Source organism: Bombus affinis, chromosome 11 (genome assembly GCF_024516045.1).
Source record: "Bombus affinis isolate iyBomAffi1 chromosome 11, iyBomAffi1.2, whole genome shotgun sequence".
Taxonomy (NCBI): Eukaryota; Metazoa; Arthropoda; class Insecta; order Hymenoptera; family Apidae; genus Bombus; species Bombus affinis.
Genome location: NC_066354.1, coordinates 2920992 through 2947841, shown reverse-complemented (window position 1 = coordinate 2947841; position 26850 = coordinate 2920992). Strand labels below are relative to the sequence as shown.

The following is a 26850-nucleotide window of genomic DNA, read 5'->3' as shown; positions in this document are numbered from 1 at the left end:
CTATGGTATCTCTCCTCTATCTTGTATTAAGAAAGAAAAACGACAGATAGGCAAAGATCCAAAATAAGATATACGATGATCTGAAGCTCTCAACACGTTTGTACACCTGATTTAGGACTCTGACCCAACATCTATCGGAAGCATATGTCCTTGATGATTCAGATGTGCTAACAGGTGCCTATACACGTAGCAGGCTCGTCCATCAACTATCATGACTGAATACTTTCTGATCCCCTATTCGAACACGACTTTTGCTTCTTTTTATAGATCGTATGCTGATGGACTTATACAGTGAAAAACTCGATCGAACTTTTAACAAGAAGGGGTCCTTTTCAACGGGCCACTTTCCTACTCGACTCCATTGAAAAATTCTATTCTGATGCCTCTAAATCGACAGGAACTGACTTCGATGAATAAAGTCAGGATACTTCATCTACGTTCTTACGTAACTCGATCGATTTTTGCAAATTTTATCTTTATTTTTTCGATCGATCTCGACAGCTCAAGTAACAAGCATTTTTTAAGCAAGAAAGACATATTTCACAAACATCGTTAATTAGTTTTGAAATAATTTTTCTGGACATGCGAGAATCCTAAGCCTCAAAGCTTACAAATATTTTTCTACCGTAATGTATCCTCGTGGAAACTCTCTAATCTGAATTAAAATATATTCTACGATTAATTTTAATCCTCCATAGGATTATCGTATAGGAACATCGTAATCTCGAAATCTCTTTAATATCCTCTCCATATACGAATTTCGTCGTACAATAACTTGCCTGACCACGCAGTTCGACGAACTAAATAACGTTTTCATTCTATTGCCTTTAGCTCGGTAACTTCTGCAGCAGTTGTTAGCCACCACGGCTTTCATCCGATTTCCTCTTGTCTCGAAAAGAACCCCGTTCGCGACTTGACTCGCGACCACCACTTAATCCAAGTGCTCATTCACGCGATGTCTAACATTCACGAGGCATATTGTAGGCCTCAGGATCGACAGCACTTGTACATCGCCACTGATTTTCTTTCATTTTTCAGAAGCCATGTCAACGTTCACGATCCCTTACCAATTCTTTTCTTCGTCTAAGACAAAGCAATCTCCTCGGGGGATTTCGTCGAATCAGAGTTCGTTTTAAGTGTAATAAACTTCGACATAATAAATTCACAAATTTTCATTGAAAGCATGCAAGTTATAAATTCCATTTCGCGTAAAATAAAAGAACGTAATATTTAAAGGACAGTAACAAGCGGCACGTGGATGTAAATGAAAAACTGAAGTATCGCAGTTTCAGAATGATGCGAAATGGAACGTGAGGGCTTTTGTTGCGAAACCGTAGTGCACGTACTTAAACAACTACAATACAGCGGAATCTCGTATTTCAAAGAGTATCTACATTTCAACGAGCACGGTCGCGTTAACGCGACGAGCGTGCACGAGCAACCGAAATTGCGGTATTAAATTTATTTTGGGCTCGTAACTCGGACAAACCGCAACGAGAACACCGAAGCAGTCGCAACAGTGGCTGTAGCATCACTCAGTGACAAAGCGGGAAAGAAGAGAACCGGCTGATTAAATTTAAATGGCTCGCGACACCGGGGGTCAATCGAGATTGTTCGAAAAATAAAATATTACCAAAGAGACGGAAAAACCGCAGAAAAAGAGGATACAGATATAGAGAGGGAGGGGGGAAGAAGTAATGTTCTACCGTTCGCGGAGAGACGCGTTCACAGAGAGACGCGTTCGCTGTAGATCGCGCTAACGGGAGTCGTAAATTCCCGTTACGATTAGATCATCGACGCCACGAAATGATCGATCCCTCATTTCGTTTAGGATAATAGAGGTGGTTGAACTGATTATAACACTGGAATAACAGGTTACAATGTACACTTTATTCCAACAACTTTATAGACATAGACAGTTATGCTCGGTGCGTCTAGATGTCAGTTAAATAGATGTAGTATCTTAATGGGTCCTAGAGGAAGGACATGTAAAGGATGCTTTATTTGTTAACAAGGTGATATAGCTTGTGTATTTAATAACGATGAATATAATACTAAAGAGTGACAGATTATTCAGTGATAAACAATGTCAACGTGTTCGTTCATCTTAGAGTCTTTATACATTCGACCTCTCGATGTGTGCTCTTAGAATCTTCAACAAGAACTACCCTTCTTAGATCATTTCTTGGTCTTCTCGGAGAGACGACCCCCACTACGCTCGGGTCACGCCACCGTTCGTGCCTATGATCACATATGCCGCATTCTTTTGAAACAAGCGGCCGAAATCGACGTTTCTGGAAGTCGCTGCTTGGATGCGCTCGTCGATACATTGTGTGTCCCTCGTCGGGCAGACAAGGCGATCCGCCTGCGACATTGTAGGACCGCGAGCGACGGCCACAAACGCGACCTATACTAAAACCTCGCAGAGTAACAAAACGTACACCTCCCTCTTTTCGATACTAGATAGATGACTGATCTAAGGATGAAAAATCAGTCAAGAGATGTTGACTGATCTAAGGATGATAAACCAGTAAAGTTCAGTGACAATGCTGTTGTCACGTAAAAAATATTGAACAAGTGATTAAAATGTCACGTTCTTTTATTTTTACTCAATCTGTACAGTAATTCGAGCTGGCTCGGACTAATTAAGACTGACTTGGACGATTTTGGGGGTAGTATTTATATTCTTTTATTCGTGGGAGTGGGAAAAGACCTTGGTTGCACTTGTCATATGTCCATGGGAACGGACAGAGAGACCGGACACTACCTCGGTGGTCAGTTATAAGGCGCTTGGAATTTGCTGTCTTATTGCATAGGTAGTCGAATTCTCCCGTGACATTCCCCCCTTCTTAGATTGAACTTGGTCCTTCAAGTTTTCTTCAGAAGGCTTTTGTGAAATCGGACTCGGCGTGGCTTGAAAATCTCAGGTGATTCTTCTTCTTCTTCGAGGTGATATGTGTTGGTCGGGATATAGATGTAGAGTGTTGAGACCGGGGCGCTTGGTGCTGGTGGAAATGTTGCATTGTGACTGTTGATTACGGTTTCATTTCAGCAGCAAAATAAATTGATACATAAACTGTACGGTATACATTTTTTGGTGCATTGGAATACTCCTATCTTTTTTAATCCGTATATACCTAACATGTCCAATGCTATGTACCCTAATATCTGGAGCGTGGTTAGTCCCCAACACTGTATATTTTTGATTCTATGTTCGAAATTAAGAGTTTCTATCTCGTCGCCTATTTTATCGATCGTAGTTTTATAGCCTTGTAGATTATCTATTACTTTTGGTGCTCGTTTGTCTAACAGATGGATCGTTTGTTTTGAGCGTTAGGTTTTTAGTTTTGATTTCGTATTTGACTTCGTCTTTTGCTTCGCCTATACGCATGTGTTCATCTTTCTACAAAATATAGCAGGAAGTGTTGGCTCTTATGATGGAGGGCTTGTCAAGTTTTTGCAAGGTATGTTTCGTTTGGCAAATTGTGTCTATTTCTATCGGGTTTGTCGGTATCGCAATGTGGTTGTTGCTAGTTCTGAGTGGTATAAAGCTAATTCTTCAATCTTAAGTACAGTTATTCGGCAATGTTCGATGTAAGGTTTGAAGTTTATTATTTCGCTGTGACAATCAGTTCTCGAGTTTCTGTTATGGATTGGTGGTGTTTGTTTGCATATAGTGGTTTCGGCTCGATTCTTACAAAGTTTGTCGAGATATTCGATATCAGTGTTTATAAATGAAGGTCCTGAAGTTAGATATATCTGATGTTCGACTACTGGAGCCAAAAATACTCCATTTCTCTTACTCGGGATAGGATATACCTGCAGTATATTCCATTCCGTGTTAGAAACTAAAGGTACTATGATTTTGAAAAATATTTTGTCACTTACTGTGAAGATTTTAAGATCACTGATGTCGAGTATAAACTGGAAATGTTCGGTTTTGGCAGAGATCGCGGTGTTGTACATCTGATTGCCTATTGCCTTGGCGTAGTTTTCTATAAATTCATCGGAGTCGAGTATTTGTGGGCTAATTATTCCCTGTTTGCCTAATATTATGACGTTAAATATCTCGTCTAACTGAAAGTGTAAAGTTTGCATCGCGATGTCGAGTCTCATGATCATTTTAAGTATAAATCTATCGATATCTGCCTGCTGTTGTTGTTTTAATACATCGATATATGATTTCTCTAGGTGGTTTAGGTTTTCTGAGTTTACAATTTTCCTAATAAGTGCTGTTTAATTTGCTATTACGGTATTGATTTTATTACTGTCATCGAATAGTTTGTCCATATTTTCGTTTATAAGTGTAAGATCGTTATTGTCGAGAGTTCCGAACAGACTTTTCGATACGGAACCTATGATATTGAATAAACCTCGTTTGTTTCACACCCGAAACGCTTAATGCTTTCAAGTGATTTGTGAGTTGTTTCAGGTTATTGATACGATTTTGTAATGCGTCTAGCTCTTCAGCGTATTCTTTGCTGGTTGCGCATGAGTCTATTGTTGATTTATATAGTACTATCGTGCTTATTTGCTCGTATATGTCGCTAGTGTCTAATTCTACAATAATATTGGCAGTATCGCTATATAAATATCCTTTTCTTATATTCTCTACGAATACAGAGTTTCCTTCTAGTGGTGTAATACTTATCTGCGCAAATACTATTCCGGCAAAGAGGAGTGTCGACCCGGAAAGTAAGGTTTTAAATGATTACCATGTATCTTTTTGTCTTGGATCAGATAGTATGGAGTGCATACTTTATCAATCGTGTATGGGCCAACCATTCCACATCGAGTTTATGCCTTTTACGATCGTTATGTACTAAAACGGAGTCTCCTTTGAAAACTGATTAAGGTTTTATAATTCTACGTTTTTGGTCGCGCTGATATCGCTGTTTGCTTTTGATCAATGTTTCGCGAGCGTGTTAGAGTTTAAAGCCCCATTCTCTTTTGCGGAACGTCACCTCGTCTGCGTATGTGCGTTGGGGATTCTTAGATATTGTGAAGGGAAGATTGACTTGGTGTCCGAATGTGAGTTCAAATGGCGTGTAACCAGTGGAGTCGTATATCATCGTGTTATATGCAAAACATACAAAGTTAAGTTGGTCGTCCCATTCCTCATCTGAATTTCGCTGTATCGATTTTAGCATGTCGGTTACTACTGCGTGTGTTCATTCTAAAAATCCGTTACTCTGTGGATGGAAAGATGTCGTTTTGATATGTTTAATTTTAAACGCGTCTTCGTACTGTTACATCAAGCTAGATATAAAATTCTGTCCGTGGTCGGTTAGTATCTTTTTTGGAGCGGAAAAGATATAAATGTAATGATTCAATAGTGCGTTCCAAATTGTTTCCGTTTGCTGAGTCTTTAGTGGCACGAGTATCAAGTATTTTGTCAGTTCGTCATGTATAGATAGAATGTACTGATTGCCTTTCTTTGTCTTTTTCAATGGGTCTAATATGTCCATAGCAATTTTATCGTTTGGTTCGAGGAGCGTGTCAGTGATACAGGGTTCTTCGCGCGGTCTGATACGTGTAGTTTTAGATGTTTGGCAGGTATCACATGATTCTACGTGTTGTTGTATGCGTTTCATTAAATCTGGTACTCTGTGCCGTTCACGAATGCGGTCGTATGTCTTTTGTATACCGGGGTGTCCTATCAAGTCATGATTTTCTTTTAGTATTTGTTCTATCTCTTCTTCACTTAAACTCTGTATTGGTTCGTAAGCAAGTTCTATGTCGTCGCGTTGGTCATTGAAAAATAAAAGAAGTCTTTTTATGTGTGCTTCGTCTTGTGCGTTTAAGTTGTTGTCTCCTATTCCTATCCTTCTATTTGTTTTAAGTATGTTTGATATTTTCTGTAACCATACGGTTTCGTCATATGGGCCTAGATATGTTTTTATTAAATAGAAAAAGTTGTCTTTGTTAGATGTTAGTTTTAATAATTTTGGTATTTCCTCTGATTTTTCCCAGTCTTTGAATTGTTTTAATAAAACGTTAGTTTGTGTTATCGCGTGTACTCTGGATAGGGAGTCAACGGCCGTGTTTTCCTTTTCTTTTACGTAATCTATGTCATATTCATACTCCTCTAATTTTAGTCTCCGTCGAATCAATCGGCTAGAGGCGTCTTTGCAGTTGTGTAGCCATTTAAGAGCTTGATGGTCTGTTTAAATTTTGAATTTGCGGCCTAACAGATATTGTCGGAGGCATTTCACGGCCCATACGATTGCTAAGAGTTCTTTTTCGGTTGTGGAATAATTTCGTTCCGGTGGATTCAGAGTTCGTGAGATATAACAACATGGATGTCCGTCCTGTGATAGGATAGCACCTATGCCTTCGTTACTGGCGTCTGTCGTTAATGTGAATTGTTTTGTAAAGTCTGGGAATTTTAGTACTGGTGATGAACAAAGTTTGTCTTTTAACGTCTAAAATGCTTCCTGGGTTTTATCTGTCCAATGAAATGGTGTCTCTTTCTTTGTAAGTTCAGTCAATGGTTTCGCGATTTTAGAAAAGTTTCTGATGAATTTACGGTAATACCTACCAGTCCTAAGAAAGATTTGATGTCTGTGGGATTACGTGGCTGTTTGAAGTTACTAACAGCTTCTAATTTTTTGGGATTTGGCTTTACACCTTCAGCGGTTACTATATGTCCGAGATATTCTAGTTCTGGTTTGAGGAATTCGCATTTGTCTGGGTGTATTTTGAGTCCGAGTTCGCATAAGCGTTGCAATATTATCGCGAGGTTGCTATTGTTTTCTTCAATCGACTGTCCGAATATTATAATGTCGTCTAAATATACAAAGCAATGTTTATTTATGAGTCCTCTTAGCGCGGTATCCATCATGCGTTGGAACGTTGCAGGTGCATTCTTTAAACCGAATGGCATTCTATTGTAATGGTAGTGTCCTTATGATGTAGAGAACGCCGTTTATTTCTTAGAGTCTGCGTCCATTGAGATTTGGTGGAATCCGGAGGATAAATCGATGGCTGAGAAAAATTTTGCGTACTTCGCGTATGAACTCTTCTACTCCGATATCATCTTCGCCGTTTAACTGTGGGATACATGCTATCGCGTCTTTGGTTCGTAAGCTCGGAGAAGCGAAGTGCGGTAAACAGTCTTCATAAGAGGGATGGTTGTCTGCTTCTGGTCGAATCGGGGCAGATGGTGGGGGAGTTCTGTCTCTAGCGGGAATAGATTCGTCCATGGTAATAAAGGAGCCTAATTCTGTAGTAGCGTCGTGTACTATTTTTATTTTAGAGAGGTGTTTACCTAGTAGTTCTATCTCTGCTGCGCGTCTCTTGTTTTCACTGTCGGCTATCCGTCGTGTCTCTTCTATACGTCGCGTTCTTACTACGTAAGAAGTTCGAATTGCTTATTGAAATTCTTGTTTTGTTTTTGCATCACGTCGAGTATGGCACGAGTCGAATTATCTATAGCTCCGGTTGTAGAAGCGGTATTGATAGTTTCGATTTTGTCTTTTCGTGATGTGGACATGTTTATAATCGAGCTTATCGAGTCTGAACTATTGTTGCTATTTGAGCTTGAAACGCTTGAGAAACTTGGTTTCCTCGCACGGTAACGTACAAATGAATCCAGATTTTCAGCTTACCGTAATAGCTATGGCCGTTGAGGAGTCTCTGGAGTGTTTCCTCTCTGGTTGATTCTAGATTCCGAATCTTATTCGTAGGCTTGCTCTGCGCTGACCGTAGTCCTCTCGTCTAATTTCACCGTAGTGGAACGTTGAAAGTTGCTGCAGGGCTTCGTAGTAGCAAAGATTCGCAGTGGTCCGCTGATTCTTCAATCTTCAATGATGCGCGTACGCCGAAATCGTGATTTCGTTTACACTGAAGCGAGTGAATCCTGGCAGGATCGCCAAAATGTCACGTAAAAAATATTGAACAAGTGATTAAAATGTCACGTTCTTTTATTTTTACTCAATTTGTACAGTAATTCGGGCTGGCTCGGACTGATTAAGACTGACTTGGACGATTTTGGGGGTAGTATTTATATTCTTTTATTCGCGGGAGTGGGAAAAGACCTTGGTTGCACTTGTCATATGTCCATGGGGACGGGCAGAGAGACTGGACACTACCTCGGTGGTCAGTTATGATAAGGCGCTTGGAATTTGCTTTCTTATCGAATGGGTAGTCGAATTCTCCCGTGACACTGTCACAGAGGAAAACTATTGCTAGGTGTTGGTCGCTCCACCACCAGTCGCTTACGGGTGGAAATGACCGTTGATCATGAGAAAAATCAGACCTTCCCATTTTTTACCTGATAGAGCAATAACCATAAGGAACGTCTCAACTTAAACATATTTTATAACAATTAACCTAACCCTTAACGGTAAAATACAAATGCTTAGTTTTATGACAGTTCCTTAGTATTATTGCGATCCGACTAATTATATTTCCACAGCTAGTGGCCGCCTGGACCGAGGAATGGATTCTGGGTTACGTAAAGAGTCACCGGACGTAACAAATAATAACAATTTTTGACACTCGAAAAAATTGCGTCGTGTGAAAGCTGCACTTTGTACCTTCAACACTTGACCGACCTTTTCATAAAATTTACATTCTCGTTTATTTTACTGGAACACAAACGAATTTTTGTGTGTCATCAAATAACAGCCGCACTTCAAACAGGATGAAATGCGTTTGGCTCTTTGTTTCATTAAATTTTATTAAAAGCGATACTACGTGTGTTCTACGAATGTTTCCATCAATTTTTCGTTTTAATCCTGTCAAATGGATATTAACTAATATGTTATTAAATAGGTATTAAATAATAATAACTGTACTCAATGGCGAGATGGTCTCTATAGTTATAATTTGTATTTCAATAAATTGCTGGTCATGGAATATTCATCTCCGAATCATTTGGATTTTAGAACCGTCGATTATTTTATACTGTGGACGCTTTATTATAGAATTCGCTTCTTTAACCGGGCGACAATGTGAAATTATTTATAGCTGAAATTAATATTATTGCAACGATGAAAGTTATTTCTATGTTCTTGATGCTTCTTATCAATGTCTCCGAATTAAGCAGAAATTCAAATCTGGAAGAGATTGAGTGATTTCATTCGTTACTCCCTGGAGCGTTGGTTCGAGATTACGAAGGAGAATGGATGGCCGTGTCTTGCTAAGGTTGACGAAGTGTCCCTTTTGCCATAATTGGCCTCAATCGCAAAATGCAGCGTTTTTAATCTTCAATCATCGTGTATTTCACAAATTTGTCACGGATACTGGAAGATATTCATTTCAATAAGACCTTAGCTGATGCACCACACTCGACTACTACAAGTCAGAAGGTAAAATACGTCAGAATAGACACAATTCATTATTTAACTGTTTGGAAAAATTCCTTTTATCTTACTAAGAAGGATTTCGATATAAAGAAATTTTTTAAATCGAAAGAGAATTTATAAATGAAGATTACGCCATCTTCCAAATGAAGTCAGGAAAATTTAATAATTTTACTGTTAGAAATACACGATTGAAGTTTAATTTTCTTAGAAATCAAACGAATAATCTCTACAGAGATCAGTTTCGTTTTTATATGGCTCGTATCTCGATATGCAAGTGGTACGAATCAGTGTCCTGCCAGGCTAGTAGAATGTGACGTTGCCTCGCCAGACAAACAAGGGATATTCAACATTTATTTACATTTCTAGTTTGTTCGTTTACATCCAAGGCTCCTTTGTCTACACTTTCCACTTGTTTATCTATATTCTCGTCTCATCTCTTCGTACTTTCGTTCGTTCAATCTTTACGTAAGATCTTTACATAAGATTTCAAACAATTTTTACGGTACGAACATACGAATTCAATACGAATTCGTAGGTATCACGTATATGTAGTATCTTAATGGGTCTTAGAGGAAAGGACAAGTAATGATGTTTTGATTTAATAAATAATGTTCAAAGCAACGAAATGATTACAATGCTGTCGTACGTCTTATTCTCATAGACGGCTTCCGACTTCCCGATTCACACTCTTCGGCTTCTACACTCGCTCGCTCTCGCTTCTCAACTCACACTCTGCACACCTTTTGCATCCGTCCTCTCCGGCTTCTCAACTAATACTGTCTTTAACGTCTCTTTGTCTTTTCCCGTCGTTCGAGACACGTGTCCCGAAACGCCCGTGGCCAGGGTCACGCAGGCCCTTTCCACGAAACTATCCACTTAAAAAGAAGACCGACGACACATTGATGTACCCGACGATGCCGCGGCTCTCGCGACATTGTTTATGGTTCGGCCGATATCTTAGGCCTTTTGTCCACGATACTACATATATGTTACTGGACTGCGGATGTGATTTCATATTTTCATAATTATATAATACCATAATCAGCGCTTTACTTTAGATGCTTTATATGTTTCTACAACTTTATGTATTGTATATATATTTTTTTTTTAATCTCGATAGGTAAGGTCGAAAGAAAAATATTAATATGTTTCTTTAGAGACGCAAGGTATAGGGAGATAAATTCATCGTATTCAAATTGCAAAAAATGTATAATACGTTTCATCGTTATTTGCTCGAATGGGCGAACATTCATATTTCACGTTTCCATCGTTGTCTAACGAAGAACGAACGCTTTGGTGACCCTCAAGTGACCATCAGGCGGTAGCTGAGAGAGTTACCCAAACAAAAAGGAATTTGGTTAACCGCACGAATGTGACACGACACAGCTGGATCGACCAGCTGATATTTCAAATATTCCATTCTGTCGGCGACAACGGTCAAGGGAGTAGGCTTGCGTCCCTTCTGGGTTGCGGACGTGGCTAATTTACATGACTTGCATTGGGCTAATTCGAGCGACGGTCGATAGCGCTAGCTAAAAGGGTTGAAACGATGTTTACTTTATTATGTAATCACAGGGAAATTCAATATTGACGAAGACATGCCGGAAGTCACTTTAGGAACGCCTTATGGCTTTTTTAAACACCGTTGGCTGCTATCTTCGTCCCATTCTTTCGTATTTATGATGGTGATTTTACGAATGTTCGAAATTAATAATAACTTTTCAATTTTGTATATTATTAGAATACATCGTTAAGAGAAAAGTTCTTGGACCATTATCATCGAGATTGTCGTCAAACGATTTCTTGAACCGCGATAAATAAAATTATTGATAGAAAATTCTTCGATCGCTATGAACAAGATTATCGTCAAGAAAAATTCTTGGATCATGATAAAAAAGATATGGACGAGAAATCTTTAGATGGCTATAAACAAAATTATTGAGAAAAAATTGCTATCAGAAAAGTTCTTAAATTATTATTAGTAAGATTATTAGATCGTTGGATTTTTCTTCGTTTGCTAAGGATGATAATCGAAATAGCCAATTATCTTTATCCTTATTTAGTTTACTATCTTTGTATTCGTATTTACCATAAAAGGAAAAGATTAAAAGAAACAGTATGCTGTATTGGAACTTATTTCACGACTCAGTGGACGTTCCGACCACGATAAATTAATATCTCCAAGGGAGGGCATCTCGAGGGACTGCATTAAGGAACTCTGAGAGAGAACTCGTAAGATCTTCATGAGACTTTATCGTTTCGGAAAGGGACAATTCCGAATCCTATAAACGAATGAAGTGAACCTACGAACACGAAGCTTTTGGTTTCGTATAAGATTCAACTACTTTCGAGCTCGTTCGATAGCTCTTCCTTTCCACGTTATCGTATATCTCTGCTTTTCTAAAAGAACACGATTTTATAAAAAACTTATTTTCTTTTTCGTGTGGATATAAGAATAAGAAAGATTCGGTAAGTTCGAAATCTCGATGTTTTAACAGAATTCGTGGCGCAAGAGATTACCAGAAGAACGTCCTTTACCCGTTACCGATAAAGAGGCGTGTTTTCTGCGTGCAGGCGCCGCCTCGCGAGGAGAACTCACTCAAGCACACAATGGCCTCGAAGCCACAAAAGGAAAAGTTGAATACGAAATGTCACGAAACGACCACGATACGGACCGCTGCGTAAAACGAATTTCCTCGCCTCTGTCGAGGACAACGGCTTCGGCCACAGCAACGACGTTTCAGTGGAACAATAGCCGTTATACGTCTCGATTTCGCCGCTTTGTCAATGTATACGTTTCCATGCGAGCAGATAGAGTATCTGGACGGAAAGTCGTGGACGGCCTGTTTTCCGCTTTATGACATTTCTCACGAGCTGGACATCACACGAGTTTGAGGAAAATACGAAACAATTATTGTCAGTATACATAATGTTTCGTTTCGATCGTACGTTAAGATCTCTCTTATCATTGGAACATCAAAATTCCTGCTTACTAAAACTAAATTGAAATTGAAACATAAGCATTCGAAGCAATTGTTACATTTATTTTTACTTAAGGCTAACTGTAGGAAATAACAAGGCAACAGAATGACTTTGCTTGTTGATTTATGAAGATTTATATATATGTCGGGTTGGCGTTAGAATGAGGGTTAGGGGCGTTCAATGAATCTTCACTGGAATTAGCCATCGATGCGGTACAACAAAGGTACAGTTTATTAACGCAAGTAGAGATATTACAGCGTTGGTAGTTCACCACTTCGTTTAGGTACTCGCGACATTAATGACAATGGCCTCAGGTTCAATAACGAATCCGCGGTCAACGGGATGACGAACTTTACTCTTCGTTAGCGTCTAAGTTGTACTCAAGGTTGATGCACGGAGCAATCACTACGTATAAGAATGATACTTCAATCGTTGATAAGCTCGTACAAAATAGTGTCTCTCCGTCACGGTGACGCTGTCGAGGAAAACTATGATGGGTGTGTCTAAGGGCACGAGACCGAATCATCGGATTCGTAGAGAAAAGTCTTCGTTCGGAGGGTGAGGGAAATTGACGTTACTGTTAATTGGTCAATTTCCATGTTGGTGGTTAGAGAAGGATACTAACCGCCCTTGAGGGAAAGTTGCTAGCGGGAAACGTCGTTCGTGGAAAAATAGATTTCTCTTATCTTCCTGTAGTTGGGGCAAAGACTATTTGTCTGTTTTAAGGACTTTAGTTAACTAAATCTTAAGATTTGTGGCGGCACTCGACCTCGGAAATTTCCAACGGTTTCGCGGCACAAAGCGCTTTATCTTAAAAGCGCTATGCCGACAAGCCTTATGTGCCATCAATATCCCTACGGCTCTTTCGCCGAATTTTCGGGAGAACGCATACACGGCAATCGTCGCGAACTTCTAACAAACGCGCGCGATATCGATGGCTAACAAAGAAAAGAATCGGCGTGGCTTTTGAATAAAAGAGATTCAGTCTGCCCCGAGCTGCGAAGTGCGAAGGATTACGCGAAGCGAACGTAGAGAGGCGAGTAATCGACTTCCGATAACCAGCGTTAAGCATTGTTTGTTATCAAGCGTTGTTAATCGTTAACTGTTGTCAATCGTTGTTTGTTGTTAATTGTTATTTGTCGTCAGTTGTTAAAAAGTCAATAAATGTTTTTTGTTGAACATCTGAGCATTCCTTCCGCACCTATCACGACATACCACTTCAGATTTATAATGGGTCCTCAGGCTAGCTAAACATATACTGCGGAGATACGTTGACACCGGGCAATCATCTTACCCGAAAGATAGAGTCTGCGTGTGACGAGCCACGGGACAGAAACCGTTGGAATGTTTACTGTCATGTGTCGCTACGATTATTTCTTTTAAGGAAAGCTATAGAATTACTCCATGCCTTTGTTAGACAAAACGTTCATCCCTTGACCGCGGCTACGTTCGGCGACTGGTTGTCGCCTCGAGCCCAAACTCACTATCACAAGTTTCGAACAATTACAATCGGACTGGATGACTACAATTGTTTAATTACAGCTATGGTAAAATCTAGATTACAATATTAAGGGATTTTCCCAAGGTTCCAAAGGGAAGGCTCCGGTGTCCTTCCATCTCCGACATATATATATAGGGTGTTCTACGATGTACTGAAAACACATCCTAAGAAACATATGTAATCATAGTCTTAATCTATGTTTTACGATGAAAAGTTTCCTTTCGTTAACAAGTGATTCGATTGCATCGAGGAACGATCAAAGCGATGGTTCTCACGCGCAAATCCAAGCGCACCGTATCGTTGTTTCGAACAAACGAAAGACTTTGGTATACGGATAAAGAGAATTTCGAGGACAAAGAACTTTCTGACTAATTCTGAATAATTTAATAAGCGAAGATCAAGTCTGCGCGACCTGGCACCAATGACGTATCGCTTTATAACAAAGGAAATTTATCAACGTCAATTTGTCGCGCTGGTGACTATAGATACGCTTCTAGCGACGCGCACGAGAAAGAAAAGAGGAAAGAAACAGAGAAAGAAAAAGAGAAGAAAAAAAGAAGGAGAGAAAGAGACTGGCAGAAGGATACTTAAATCTCGGCGCGCGGCCGTTATCGTTCAATTATGTGAGGACATAATGGAACGAGGATTAATTACAGATCTTTTTCCCGTCCGTTTCGAGCAGTGTTCGTCGAGTCGCGTTCTTTACCAACGCGTGTGGAATTATATAATTTCACGTCTGTCGTGACGTGAACAGATTTTTTGTCGCGCCACGCCGGGTGAAATTTCCTTTCAAATTCGCTCTGATTACGTGTCGTATGGAAAACAGACCTGTTTTGTATATACAATGGAATTGTTTCAACGATTTACTCTCTTTTATTATGGCGATACGTGTATATGCGAACAAAAGAGAGAGAAATACTTTTCTGAACTTTCACGTTGAAATGAATTACGAGTTATTTTAATTTCACTGACTTTAAAGATGTTAGCGTGTTGTTACACGATTTGTACGTATAATACGTACAACGTAACAAGAGGAGATTGATTAAGCTTAAATTGAGTTATTACGTTATCCAACTGTATCTGAACTGGCGTTTCACATTGTATCTAGAGCATAATAAAGCCGCTCAAAGCTGAGAAAAAATAATAAAGGACAACGAGGGGAAAGAAAAATCGATGCTTCGGACTTGATAAAGCAAACGATTATCCGTGTAAAAAAATAACCATAACGCGAGCAGGGAGTCTAGTATAAATATACCAGGAACTTGGAACGAACTATTTGAATCGCGTTACCTATTTTTAAAGCGAAAAATTACCAATTTCTTCGAATACTGTCCGTAGAAGATTAAACGAGAATTAATTGTCAGTGATAATCCAAGCGATTATTCAGCTTGTCTGACCACCTGCTATCCTATTCTACTTGTCCGTCCAAGTACACTCCCGCTGTTCGTGTAACCCAAACACAATCCTATTCTACTACCTGTTCACACGCAGTCCTATTCTACTCGGCTGGCCAGCCACCATTTCTACTCCTTCCGTCTGATAAGATACTGTCCCATTCCTCTTCTACGCTCAACGGAGACACCGTGTTCCGCTCTAGTTTTCCACTCTTTCAGGTAACCCAGTAACCGAAACTTATCTTACTAATCTAATTCATCCCTCATACGTAATTCCACATCAGCCGAAACAAATTAATCCAAAACTCCAACCTGAATAACTTGTAAATAAATATTTTTCCTAATTGTTCAATATATAGAACACATCCAACTCATCTATCGATTTGAATATTTCCAATTAAAAATTTTCTCTAGCTATTCAATATACGATATAAAAGACAAAACCGACTTATATTTAAGAAACTTATACTCTACTAATACTAAGACAAGTCAGCTGAAAAATTAGACTTCGATATTTCCAAACATTTTCCCTAATCATACAGCTTACAAAACTATTATCTTGCCCATTCAATTGTTCGGTCTCCTGCTAAGACTAAAACAAATCAACGCGAAAATTCAAACTGAACATCTCCGACCAAACATTTTCCCAATTACTATATTCATAAAGGATGCAAAACCAGCCATTACCTTCTTCTTGCGTGAAATACGCTTCTTACGATACTAATACCGTGCAAACGACCGTACTTGCAGTTCCCCCGCTGGAAGTGAAGATAATCGGGTCGAACCAGCCATTGTCGGCAGGCAAGAGGTACGAGCTGGTATGCACCACTTCCGGCTCCAGGCCACCAGCTACGGTAACCTGGTGGAGGAACGATCAGCGTTTGGTAGAGACCAAGGAAACTGTAAGTAATAGTACCCAGACAAGTAAAACAGTATGGATCGTTCGCGAAGATCGAGTTGGCTATTCCCTGGTCGAGCGTAAATCGAAGTCAAGTCTCTTAAATCAGTGAAATATCTCACGAATCGAAATATATACTTGTCCAGGGAAACCGTTTGGAAGAAGGGAACGGAGGAAGAGAGAACATGGTTGAAATCTCACGTCGTTCGTGAATCGATATAATCGTCCATAAGTATTTGAGCACTTCTGGATTATTATAAATACATAAGATATACTTCAAACGAATTTAATTTAATTTTGATCTGTGAGCAAACAATATGTGATTGGTAGATATTGGTAAATAGCTGATATTGATTGGTATAAATAAAAAAGTAATAATCGAAGGTAGATGAAAATTAATCCTGCGGAGACACCTGAGTCAAGTTTTTGATATATTTTCTTACTGGGTCTAGACTACACGATATTTTCTCATTCTTCCGCTATTATATTAAAGACTAATGCTGTCTCGTAATATACAACAAATTTGATTATTTGCTATTCAAAATTGGATTTCACTCAAATAACTCTGTCTTACTTGAACTTTCAAGATATAATAAATGTATTAATCTTTTGATCAAATTGAAACAGATATCGAAATACACATGGACGGCAGTGTATCTGAAGATGATGTACCGTGAATATCGCTTTTCTGTGGGAGACTAGTCACGCGGGAACTCGTGTAGATAGAGGTAGAGAGAGGAAGTAGAGAGTCGAACAGAGTAAAACAGGGTGGCGTAAGATTCGATTTAGCATCGTCGAAGCACTCAGCATAACTTGTAATCCCTACTTGGCGTGGCCTCTTAGAGCAGCTGTAAAATACGTTGTTCTCCGCGTGCGTGTACTTGGCGCGTGTTCCGCCGTCGTGTACCGGTCCGCTCGCGATAGCGTGCCAGGATATCGTTATCACGAGCTCACGTGTGCCACGGCTTAAGCCACGTTAAAAGCGCCATTAGACGACGAATAATTTAAATCGAGAGCAAACCAGCGACGTGATAACGCTGCTGCTACCCTCGCGACTCCATGCTCTCGTTACGGCCGCGTAATTAAGGGAAATCGAGCAGGTCATGAGAATCGGGAATACACAACGACCCGACCATTAATTAGCCCCGGACGGAATGTCCTTCGTTGAAAAACAATGGCCAGCCTCGGGGATTTGGACGCGATTTAAGAGACGTTTCGCCTCGTTTCGGATACGAATACTCGATGTCCAGCTCGGTGCACGAGTCACGATTGTCTCTAAGCGATTACCGAATCGAAATTTATCGAGAGTATTCTGGAAATTTTTGTAAATTTTTGTAAGGGAAAGATAGTAAAAGTTTAAAGAAAATAGGAGAACAATAATCGACAGATTGTTTATGGATTTTTGCTTCGTGCATCTGTAAACGAAATGCAATAACAGAGGTTGATAGAATATGTATAGTAGTACTTCACTATCTGAGTACGAGTTGAGATTTTATCTAGCAGTTGTTATCGGGACAGATATATTTCCAAAGAATGCTGAATACAGCATTTTCTCTTCGTTAGATGCAAATGAGATACGAATACTTCTGAACTAATATTATCAGTGAAATTTTACAACCCTCAAGTACAGCTCGCCAGTATAAATTCTATCGAATAGCAAGAACAAATTAGTTACCAACCCAAATAAAATTTTACTAACAACATTTTACAAATTACAATCCATCTGCCTAACTACTCGACCTAAAATTATAATAAACCTCTAATATATAACTTGCAAATTCGCTGATATTATTAATCGGAAAATTATCGTACAAGAAGCTTACTTCGCAATATGAACTTCAAGAGTTGGTGAGGCGAACGATGGTCAGATAGTACGAAACAACTGTACCTTACGCGTAAAGATTATTGAAAATAGTTTGTTCGTTCGGGTGAAAAATATCGGTGCAGGACGATGTAAAACGTAAGGCGCGTTAGTAGAGAAACAAAACGGCCGGAACGAAAGTTTCCAAACTGCGAGATTACAGGAAGAGGAAGAGGAAGAAGAAAGAGAAGTTGAGGAAGAAAAAGAACGATCTCGTTTCCTCCGATATACTTCTATAGATTATACTTCCTCCTCTTCTTACGTCTTCTTACGTCTCATCCTCTTTTGTTTAACTTTCTTATATACGCAGCAGCGCAAAGTCGCGCGGAATGAGAAGCATCAACTTTAGAACAATATTTTTTTCGTTTCCTTCCTGGTTAGTGTCTTTCCGTCCACTTTTATTTTGTCAGTCTCTCAATCTCCACGTCTCGAATATTTATATGTTGATCGGATGGAACATTGGAAGAAAAAAGAAAATTTAAATTTATAACTCGACTGCCTCTCGAAGTCACGAGATTACGACCGAGCCGTGAAATCAATATTCTGCCTGCTTAAATACGAGAATGCGATATTAATCGGTAGTTTTCCTGGAAGAAGACGAAAACACGAGAGGCATTTGGTAAATTCAGAATTTTTCTTTCGAAGATTCATCGAACAATAAGCATTATAATTGTTACAAGTAGTAAAAGATATTGATTTAAAGTTGACACTCGAAATTTACAGAATTGCAATCTTTTAATCCTTATTTAACATTAGAACTACCACACCAATCAAAATAGCTGGTTCTACAATTTTATAAATGTGGCAACTCTCATTTAGGAATCATGGTCCCAGATGGATTAATAATACTAAAAATGTACTACTACAAAGTATAGAATTCCTTTCGTAAGAATATAATAAATCAATAAATATAAAAATATTTAGTTATTACGTATTTTTTAAAGACCAGTCATTTTGACTGGTTTTGATAGAAATAGCTTCGTCTTAATTGTTGGTAATTCTACACAAAGAATTACATATTTTTTCCATTAAAAAAATCTTTTTTTGTTACTGTTTCACCTTTTACGATGATTTTCAACTTTCCAATTTTATCGAAAGACCATTTGTGATTTCGTGGAAATCACCCTTCCATGCATCAATGGTTAATGACAATATATCGCTATTATTATCGTCAGAAACACTAATGGAAAAGTGGTAAATAGGTTGTAAACTTTATCTCGATGATAAATTACTGATGGTGCTCTTCGTCTCTTATTTCTCTTTGCCTGATCTTCATGGCGACGCTATTATTAAAAGTAATCAACTTCGTCAAAATCTATCGACCCAAAGTTAACATCTATCAACGTCAGGATCTTTAACTCGTTAATTATATAATTCCTGAAAAATGATAACGGAAGAGGAAAGTTAATAGACATGACGTTAAAGTCAGGAACTTTGATTCGAAAACAAATGGAAGGGATATTAAGAAGTGCAGAGACAGTAAAGTCTTAACAAACACTTGAGAACTTTCAGATGTATATAGCTTCTTCAATAAGTCAAATATAAGATAACAACAAGGCAAGTGCAAGGCGCAACTCAGCTGCTATAACAATATATCTTGTGCAAGTCAATTTCAGAGTTCAACGTCGTAAAGTTTACCATAAAACTGAACAGATCCGCGGGAAAATATCTGAGTCAATGGACATTTTAGACTAAGAAAACTCCGCGCTAAGCTATTTCTGCAAGATAATGCACTCAAGGCGTTCCTCTCTAAGCCTGTAACAGTAGATTGACAATTACATTGACGTAGTATTTCAAAGTTTACTACTGAGTGGTCAGGGATGTACGACTACCAATAAGAAGGAATACGGCTACGTTTTGTGATGCATAAAGTCAAGAGAAAAAAAGTTTCATTCAAAATTTCTTCAAGTTTTCATAAAAGCCCATATCCACAAATGCAGGTCAGCCCTGAAATTATTTAACAGCCAGGAAATTCATAATTGTGGCTCTCAAAAACTTTGCCAATCGATTTCACTTTTAATAAATCTCCGAATTTCATCTTCCTAAGTACATCATTAGTGTTTAATGTTTCAAAAAGTAAATAATTTGCTATCGCATAAATCTATCATAAAAATTACAAATAATACGTACAAATAATAATATATTCTAAGATAAATTTTAAAAAGTCATGTATTTATCATCTATGACTCTCCTCCACTTTGAAATTTGTCAACTGCCTTTCAATTATCGTAGAAACAAGAGTGTTACTATTACAAACGGAGATTCGTCCAAGCAACCGGCTCTTCGTTTCCTACATCTCGAACTCGCTTCAGTCCAAAAAAATAACGAACGATAAAATTAAGTCAGACGTAAGAAAGAAAAGACAGAAAGTAGAAATAAAAGGAGGAAAATGTAATTGCGCAAAGGCAAGTTATGATAATGCTGTTACAGACCTCGAGCGATGGGAACACGACCACCAGTATCTTATCTTTCATGGCGACCAAAGCAGATGCTGGTAGACAATTGTCGTGCCGGGCTGAACATCCAATCATGGGAGCCGAGTCGATAAAAGACGACTGGATGCTCGAGATACAGTGTAAGCGTATTAGAAACACATTCCTACAGAAGCCATAACGCTTGCAAAGCCCGTGTCGATCAGTTACGATTATTCACTGCGGCACCATCGACATATTGACGTTTTCAATTTGCAGACACGCCGGAAACGCGGATACAGCTGGGCACCTCTTTGAATCCTAACGCGATCCGCGAGGGAACTGACGTCTACTTCGACTGTCTGATTCATGCCGAGCCACCCGTTTACAAGGTTGAATGGCGACACTTGGTAAGCAATTTTGTAATCGATTTAATCCAGTTCTTACGTTCGATATCAGTCGTATCTATCTTCTGTCGTAAAATTGTGGAAATTTTCATTCCATTCGCGCTTCAAGCAATTTATAATACTCGGAATTGATATTTAGGTGCTGAAACTTCGATTATTATTTTCGGTTTCGATTATTCTAAATTTAGAATTTTTATTTTTAATTACTTCTACGTAAGAAATCTTCCCAGTGACTTATTGTTAGCGGATAATCGAGATTTTGCTCTTCGTATTACCGTTTTTAGCATTCGAATTCATCTACGATCGCTTGGGACTCTAAGCTCCAAAAGTTGCAATTTAGTTCAGTGCTCTCAGAACTTATAATCTAACTGATACTTTCTCTTATATTCATAACAATTTCGAACGCACGCTCTTCGTGCGTTTGAATGCTTCTTTCATTTTCCGTGATTACGGGCGGAACAGTCTCGGCGTGTCTTTTCAGCTTAAAATTAATTTAAACAAAACCTGTTTTCTGAGGATCAAAAAGTTTCGGAAGTAGCCCGTTCTCGGATTTCACGAAGTTTCACGAAGCTTCGCATGTGAGTCGAAAGAGTATAGAACCACAATACCGCCACCCTATTAGTACAGAAGTAGGGGAAGCGATGTGAAGTTCGACCGAAACAAGGGTATTCAAAGTTCTGTAACAACGTCGATCGCGAGTACCAAGCTTACTTCGTTGTATTTTTCAACAACGTTGAAAAATTCACGCTGATATTTTCTATAGACTAGGAAATTTATTTGCAACGTTCCGCGTTCAGAATTCCATTTTGGCGTAGAAATATTAATATTTGGAAATTAAATCTTAACGCTGAAAACCGTGTTGCTTGGATATAATTGAAGCAAAATTTCGTATAACTTTGCATGGATTATATCAGTCGTAAGTGTACAATCTGTGACTCATCAGCGTCGCATCAATCACCCTTTGTTCCAGGAAAAAACTCTTCATCTCAACATCACACAGGGTATCATAATCAGTAATCAAAGCTTGGTGTTGCAAGGCGTCGACCGTAAAAGCGCAGGCAATTACACTTGTGTTGGATACAACACGGAAGGAGATGGGGAAAGCTCTCCCTTTTATTTGAACGTAATGTGTACGTGTCACCCACCTAAATAAATGATCAGACGGTCCGCGAGACAATTTCCGTTCTCTCAGCATCGGGCAATTAAACGTCGTTTCCCGACAAATTAAGACGTTTCTATTAGTAATAAAACAAACGTTATAAACACTAATAAATAAACACTGCAGGAATAAAGTGCGATAGAATGAAGAAGATAGTGTGATAGAAAGTTATCGAAACGAATGAACCATATATCATTCAACAAGATATAAATTTATGAAAATATATATTGCCTCCTGAAATTTCGCTACTGAACTTTTCGTGCAGCCTAATATTTCCTTCTTCTTAATTATTATATTATACGATACAATAAATATATTTGTTCCTTCTAATTATTAAATAAAATAGTCGCATACGAAGTCTCTACAGAACCATAAAATAAAATCAAAGGAAATCTCGATCTCTTCCGAGAAAAATTCGATCAAAGTCCTGGAATAGACGCGTAGAATAAAACTGAAACGATTCAAATCTTGAATTCCAGTCGCGCCCACCTGCAAACCGAATCAGACGAAGGTTCATGGGGTGGCGAAACAAGAAAAGGCAAACATATCTTGCCAAGTGGACGCGAACCCGCCTGAGGTTCAATTCCGCTGGACCTTCAACAATTCCGCTGAGAGTATCGACGTAGCCGCGAGTCATATCGCCAGGGCTGGCACATCCTCGATCGTCTCTTACACACCCATGACGGAATTGGATTACGGCACGTTGCTCTGCTGGGCCACCAATCGAATAGGACATCAACAAGTGCCCTGCGTCTATCACATCATACCGGCCGGTGAGGTATCTTTATGTGGTAATTCGATCATGGAAATTCCTCTCAACCGTGAAACTCGATATTCGAACAATATAACGCGCGCGATTCCCTTATTTCGTTCGTTTCGATCTTTCAAGATTTTACCGAGATTCGAGAAATTAGAAAAGATTTGCGATGAATTTCTTTGACTCTTGCGATTTTAGTGGAAGGTTTTTTTTGTATCGATATCGGGGATATTAACATATTTCTGGGATAGAGAACGAGAAAACTCATTTTCATGCAGCTTTTCAGGTAGAATTTCCTTAATAACTGCGGACTTTATATTTGAAATAAAATTAAATAACTTCTTTCTCAGACGTGAATTATTATAGAGCCAAAGGGACAACACATTTGAATAAAAATACCTTTATAATTTACAGTCCGCAAGTGTTGACCAACCGCGCACTAACTAAACTGAGAAGAGTGTGAATTCCACTTTCTCTTGACTTTTTCACAGGAGTTATTCATTGTCGCGCGAAGAAATACGAACAATTCTGTATGACGAGTTTAGAAAATTACGCGTGCAACAAATATAAAATATTTCAGTTTCTTTACACTGATTTAATATTAAATCATTTAAAGATATAATTCATAATTCCTAATAGAATTAACAGAATAGTAATATTTTTAAAAAATTTTACTCACTAGTTAATAAAAATGAAGAACTGCAAGATCTACTGTCAAGGAAACCATGATATATCCGTAGAAATTGTAGAGAATTCCGTGACAGGTAAATAACGAATTGGTCTACTAGTAAGCACAGTACCGTGTCGAAAGATGCATCAAGAAATGCAAATTACTTAAAATATTACGCTAGGATAAGCTTGTGCCATTCTACTTGGTTGACCAAACACGGTCCCATTTCACTAGTCCGATACGATACCGTCTCGAGCTACTTGTTCGATCAGATACCGTGCCTGGTCTATTCATCTGACAAGATAGCGTCCGATTTCACTTGTCCGGCCAGTCGTCATTCTATTTTTACTTGTCTGTGCGATAACTAGCATAAAATTTCCCTAAGTCTCTCCACCGCCTTAATCTCTTGACTAAAGCATAATCGTTATTACCGACTACGTGGTAACTTTTCCTCACTTTTCTCGAAATACAAAGAACACGTATGCAAGTTTGTCGATCAAGGAAAATTTGTAAGCTGAAAATGGATGAATAAAACTTGAAATGCAAGGGAAAAAATGAAACGTGTCCGTGGTCTGATGGTAATTACAAAAAAAAAAATCCCCACCTGGTGCTATGCTGACTTTTCAAAAGCAACAATCCCGCCGTGAAAAATCGAGGAGTTCCGGAATTAAAGCGGAAGTTCGTTATCGCGTCTGTGTATGCGTGGGAATCCATGCATGGATGACCCTTTTTTTACGACGAACGCGGCCATCGAACTACTGAAGCGATCCAATTGTTGCGTGACAAAAAAGAATGACTACTCGAATGTAACGCCAAAAAGCGTGTCGGAAAATAACGGAATTCCGAATACTCATTACTCACAAATCACCAAACAAACGGAGATATTTCACCGGTGTTATACTATACAAAAACTTACGATTATGAAAACTTTTTAATGTGAGAGTACAGAATTATTTACTATATTCAAAGCAAAACTCGGCCAGTTTTCGACAGAAGAAAACTTCTCGGTGGGGATGGACGCACGAGATATTTCGGGAAATTAAAAACAAAGGGACCAAATGGAAATTTACACCGCGTGATTATAGCAAGTTGTTCTTTTTCTATTTTCTTTTGATAACAGCGAATACCAAGCAATTTTTCTAGCTGCTCTTTTGATGCCATTTTTGTCCGCTTTTCAACCGTCTCGTCGCGTTTTCGTCAGCCCCCTCCCTTTCCCCCGCTAATTATTCTTCACCGTTAACAAAATACCACGAGTTCGCGGTAAAAGTCTGACTACCTAATATTTGCATAAAATCGCGCCGTCTTTCGTAATTGCGCGAAGCTTTATTTAATACAGTGTATAACACAACCGCGTTACGAAGTTTTCAAATATTTCGCAGATAGCACGTTTACCTTACGTTTAGCGGGAATATGATAATTTGCGAAAAAAGAAATCCCCGAAAACGTTTCCTCCATTTACACAGGCATTATCGAACGTTGTATTCGCGACGTTGTTGCCTCGAAAAACATTTTCATTATTCGGGAATTTTAAGGAGACGCTGGAACAAAGAATGATAGTTGGGAGCTCCGGTAAATAAGTTTAAACAGAACCCACCTCGCACCTTGTTTACGTTGTCATAAAGGAAACGCGTTTCTAGTTGCAGAACGAAACGTAAAGTGCTGCACTCTGTCAATCTAATATATCCCAACGAAATTATTCTTTACCGTACCACCGTTACACGAACATATCCTCGCTTTACCTTTTTTCTTCTATCCCTCTCCTTTTTTTTGTTGTATTTTTAATTACTCTCCATTAAAGTACACTGTATCTATCCATTGCTTCGCTCCATTTACCGACATTAAGCACCTTTAATGCAATAGCTTCCTATTCTATCAATAGAGCAGGCTAGAACGAATTTCACCCTTCTTTTGCTCCTACTAATTAATCTCTGAACATAGGCATGAAAATATATTAGAAAAATGCGATTAACCATTTTTAATGTAGCAAGTAATTAGTTCTGTGGTCCTAATGAAATGAGAAGATAAATAACTAAATTACATATACGAGAGAATAAATCGTAAATTAGAGGGCTACAGGTTGAAATTTTGTTAATTTCGTCGCTGTCTTATTATTAATCTATCTTAACTTGTGAAATCCTCGAACGTATCACGAATCTAGCTCGACCCTTAACATATCGTCGTCTTTTCAGACGGTACGGTCTCCTTTTTTTATAAGATTCGAATGATTCGTTCCCAACAAAATAAGAAACGTGCGCAAGGTCATCGCAATGTTGCAAACATAGGCGCCAGATTACTTGCGTTTCATTGTTCAGAGGAATTTTTAAACTTTGACTGTATTACGTTCGAAACGTTTGATTCCTTTCATGTAGAACGGAATAAAAACTGTCTCGAAGTTATCGTAAAAAAACTTTACGACGTGCTCGTGATTTCCACACGATCCGCCTCGATAGTTCATGTTGCCCCAGAAAATGTGAAGTGCCTGTTGAAAACAAGATCACTCGAGCTTTCACAGTTAATCGTCCAAATCCTTAAACTCGTGCACTGTTCAACCTGATATAACATTTTTTCCCCACTTGGAGCCTTTCACAAATTCTCTGAAATTCTAAAGGTTGCTCGTGTAAAGGTTCTGGTAGAAGCAAAAAAACACGAGCAAACAAACGTAAACTATCGAGATTAAAGATAAGTTCTTACGAGGGCGATTATTTTCGCGTATTACGGTCCAACAATAACAGAAGCAATACAGCGTAAAGATAATTTTTTAAGACGCACAATATTGTATATACTACGTAAAGATTAGGTTACCGGTCTCTGTACCAGGTCGACCGGATATGGTTCACAATTGCACCACTTCCAACACATCGACGAACTCGTTCTCGGTGCGTTGCGCTGAGGGGTTCAACGGAGGTTTGCCGCAGTCCTTTCTTCTGGAAGTAAGAGAAAGCAACAGCCAAGAATTGCGTGCTAATCTGACATCGATGGTGCCGCGTTTTAGTGTTACTCAGCTGGAGTCAGGCGCCCTTTATCAGGCCTGCATATACGCGTACAACGATAAAGGGCGCAGCGAGGCGATGGTGGTGCAGGCTGGAACCCTCAGGCTACCTGAAAAACAATTAACGTCAGAGTCAGGTGGGTATAAATCATACATTCTGTGTTATTTTACTTTATTCTCCACCTTTGTCCCTATAATAGCTTGTCTTTTTTCTTTCTTTTCCTTTCTTTCTTTTCCTTTCTTTCTTATATTATATAACACGTTGCTGATACAGTCTTTCTTGATTCACGATGTTTTTGAGAATTATGGTGGCTTTCAATGAAGAAACTTTTTGTTTCACGCTCTAAATCCTTTTTAAAATGGGGATTTCTCTAGCCAACCGCCTTTTACGATGCTATTTGCATTTTAATCTGTTCATTTATTTGAGAAATTTCGACTTTTATCCGTTTATAGGAAATTCCCGAAACTTTTATAAAATGCTACTTTCATCTTTGCGCAATTGAGCTTAAA

General features: G+C 38.8%; 1 protein-coding gene across 2 annotated transcripts in view; it reads left to right on the top strand.

The window, feature by feature from the left end:
• The window catches only part of LOC126922087 (nephrin), a 301878-nt gene that overhangs the window by 267175 nt on the left and 7853 nt on the right, over nt 1–26850 (top strand). For both annotated transcript variants that reach the window (XM_050734307.1, XM_050734308.1), the window contains exons 6-11: nt 15939–16090; nt 20378–20522; nt 20638–20768; nt 21736–21895; nt 22404–22697; nt 26169–26477. In XM_050734307.1, the coding sequence (XP_050590264.1) occupies nt 15939–16090; nt 20378–20522; nt 20638–20768; nt 21736–21895; nt 22404–22697; nt 26169–26477 (1191 nt within the window). The remainder of the gene's footprint in view (nt 1–15938; nt 16091–20377; nt 20523–20637; nt 20769–21735; nt 21896–22403; nt 22698–26168; nt 26478–26850) is intronic.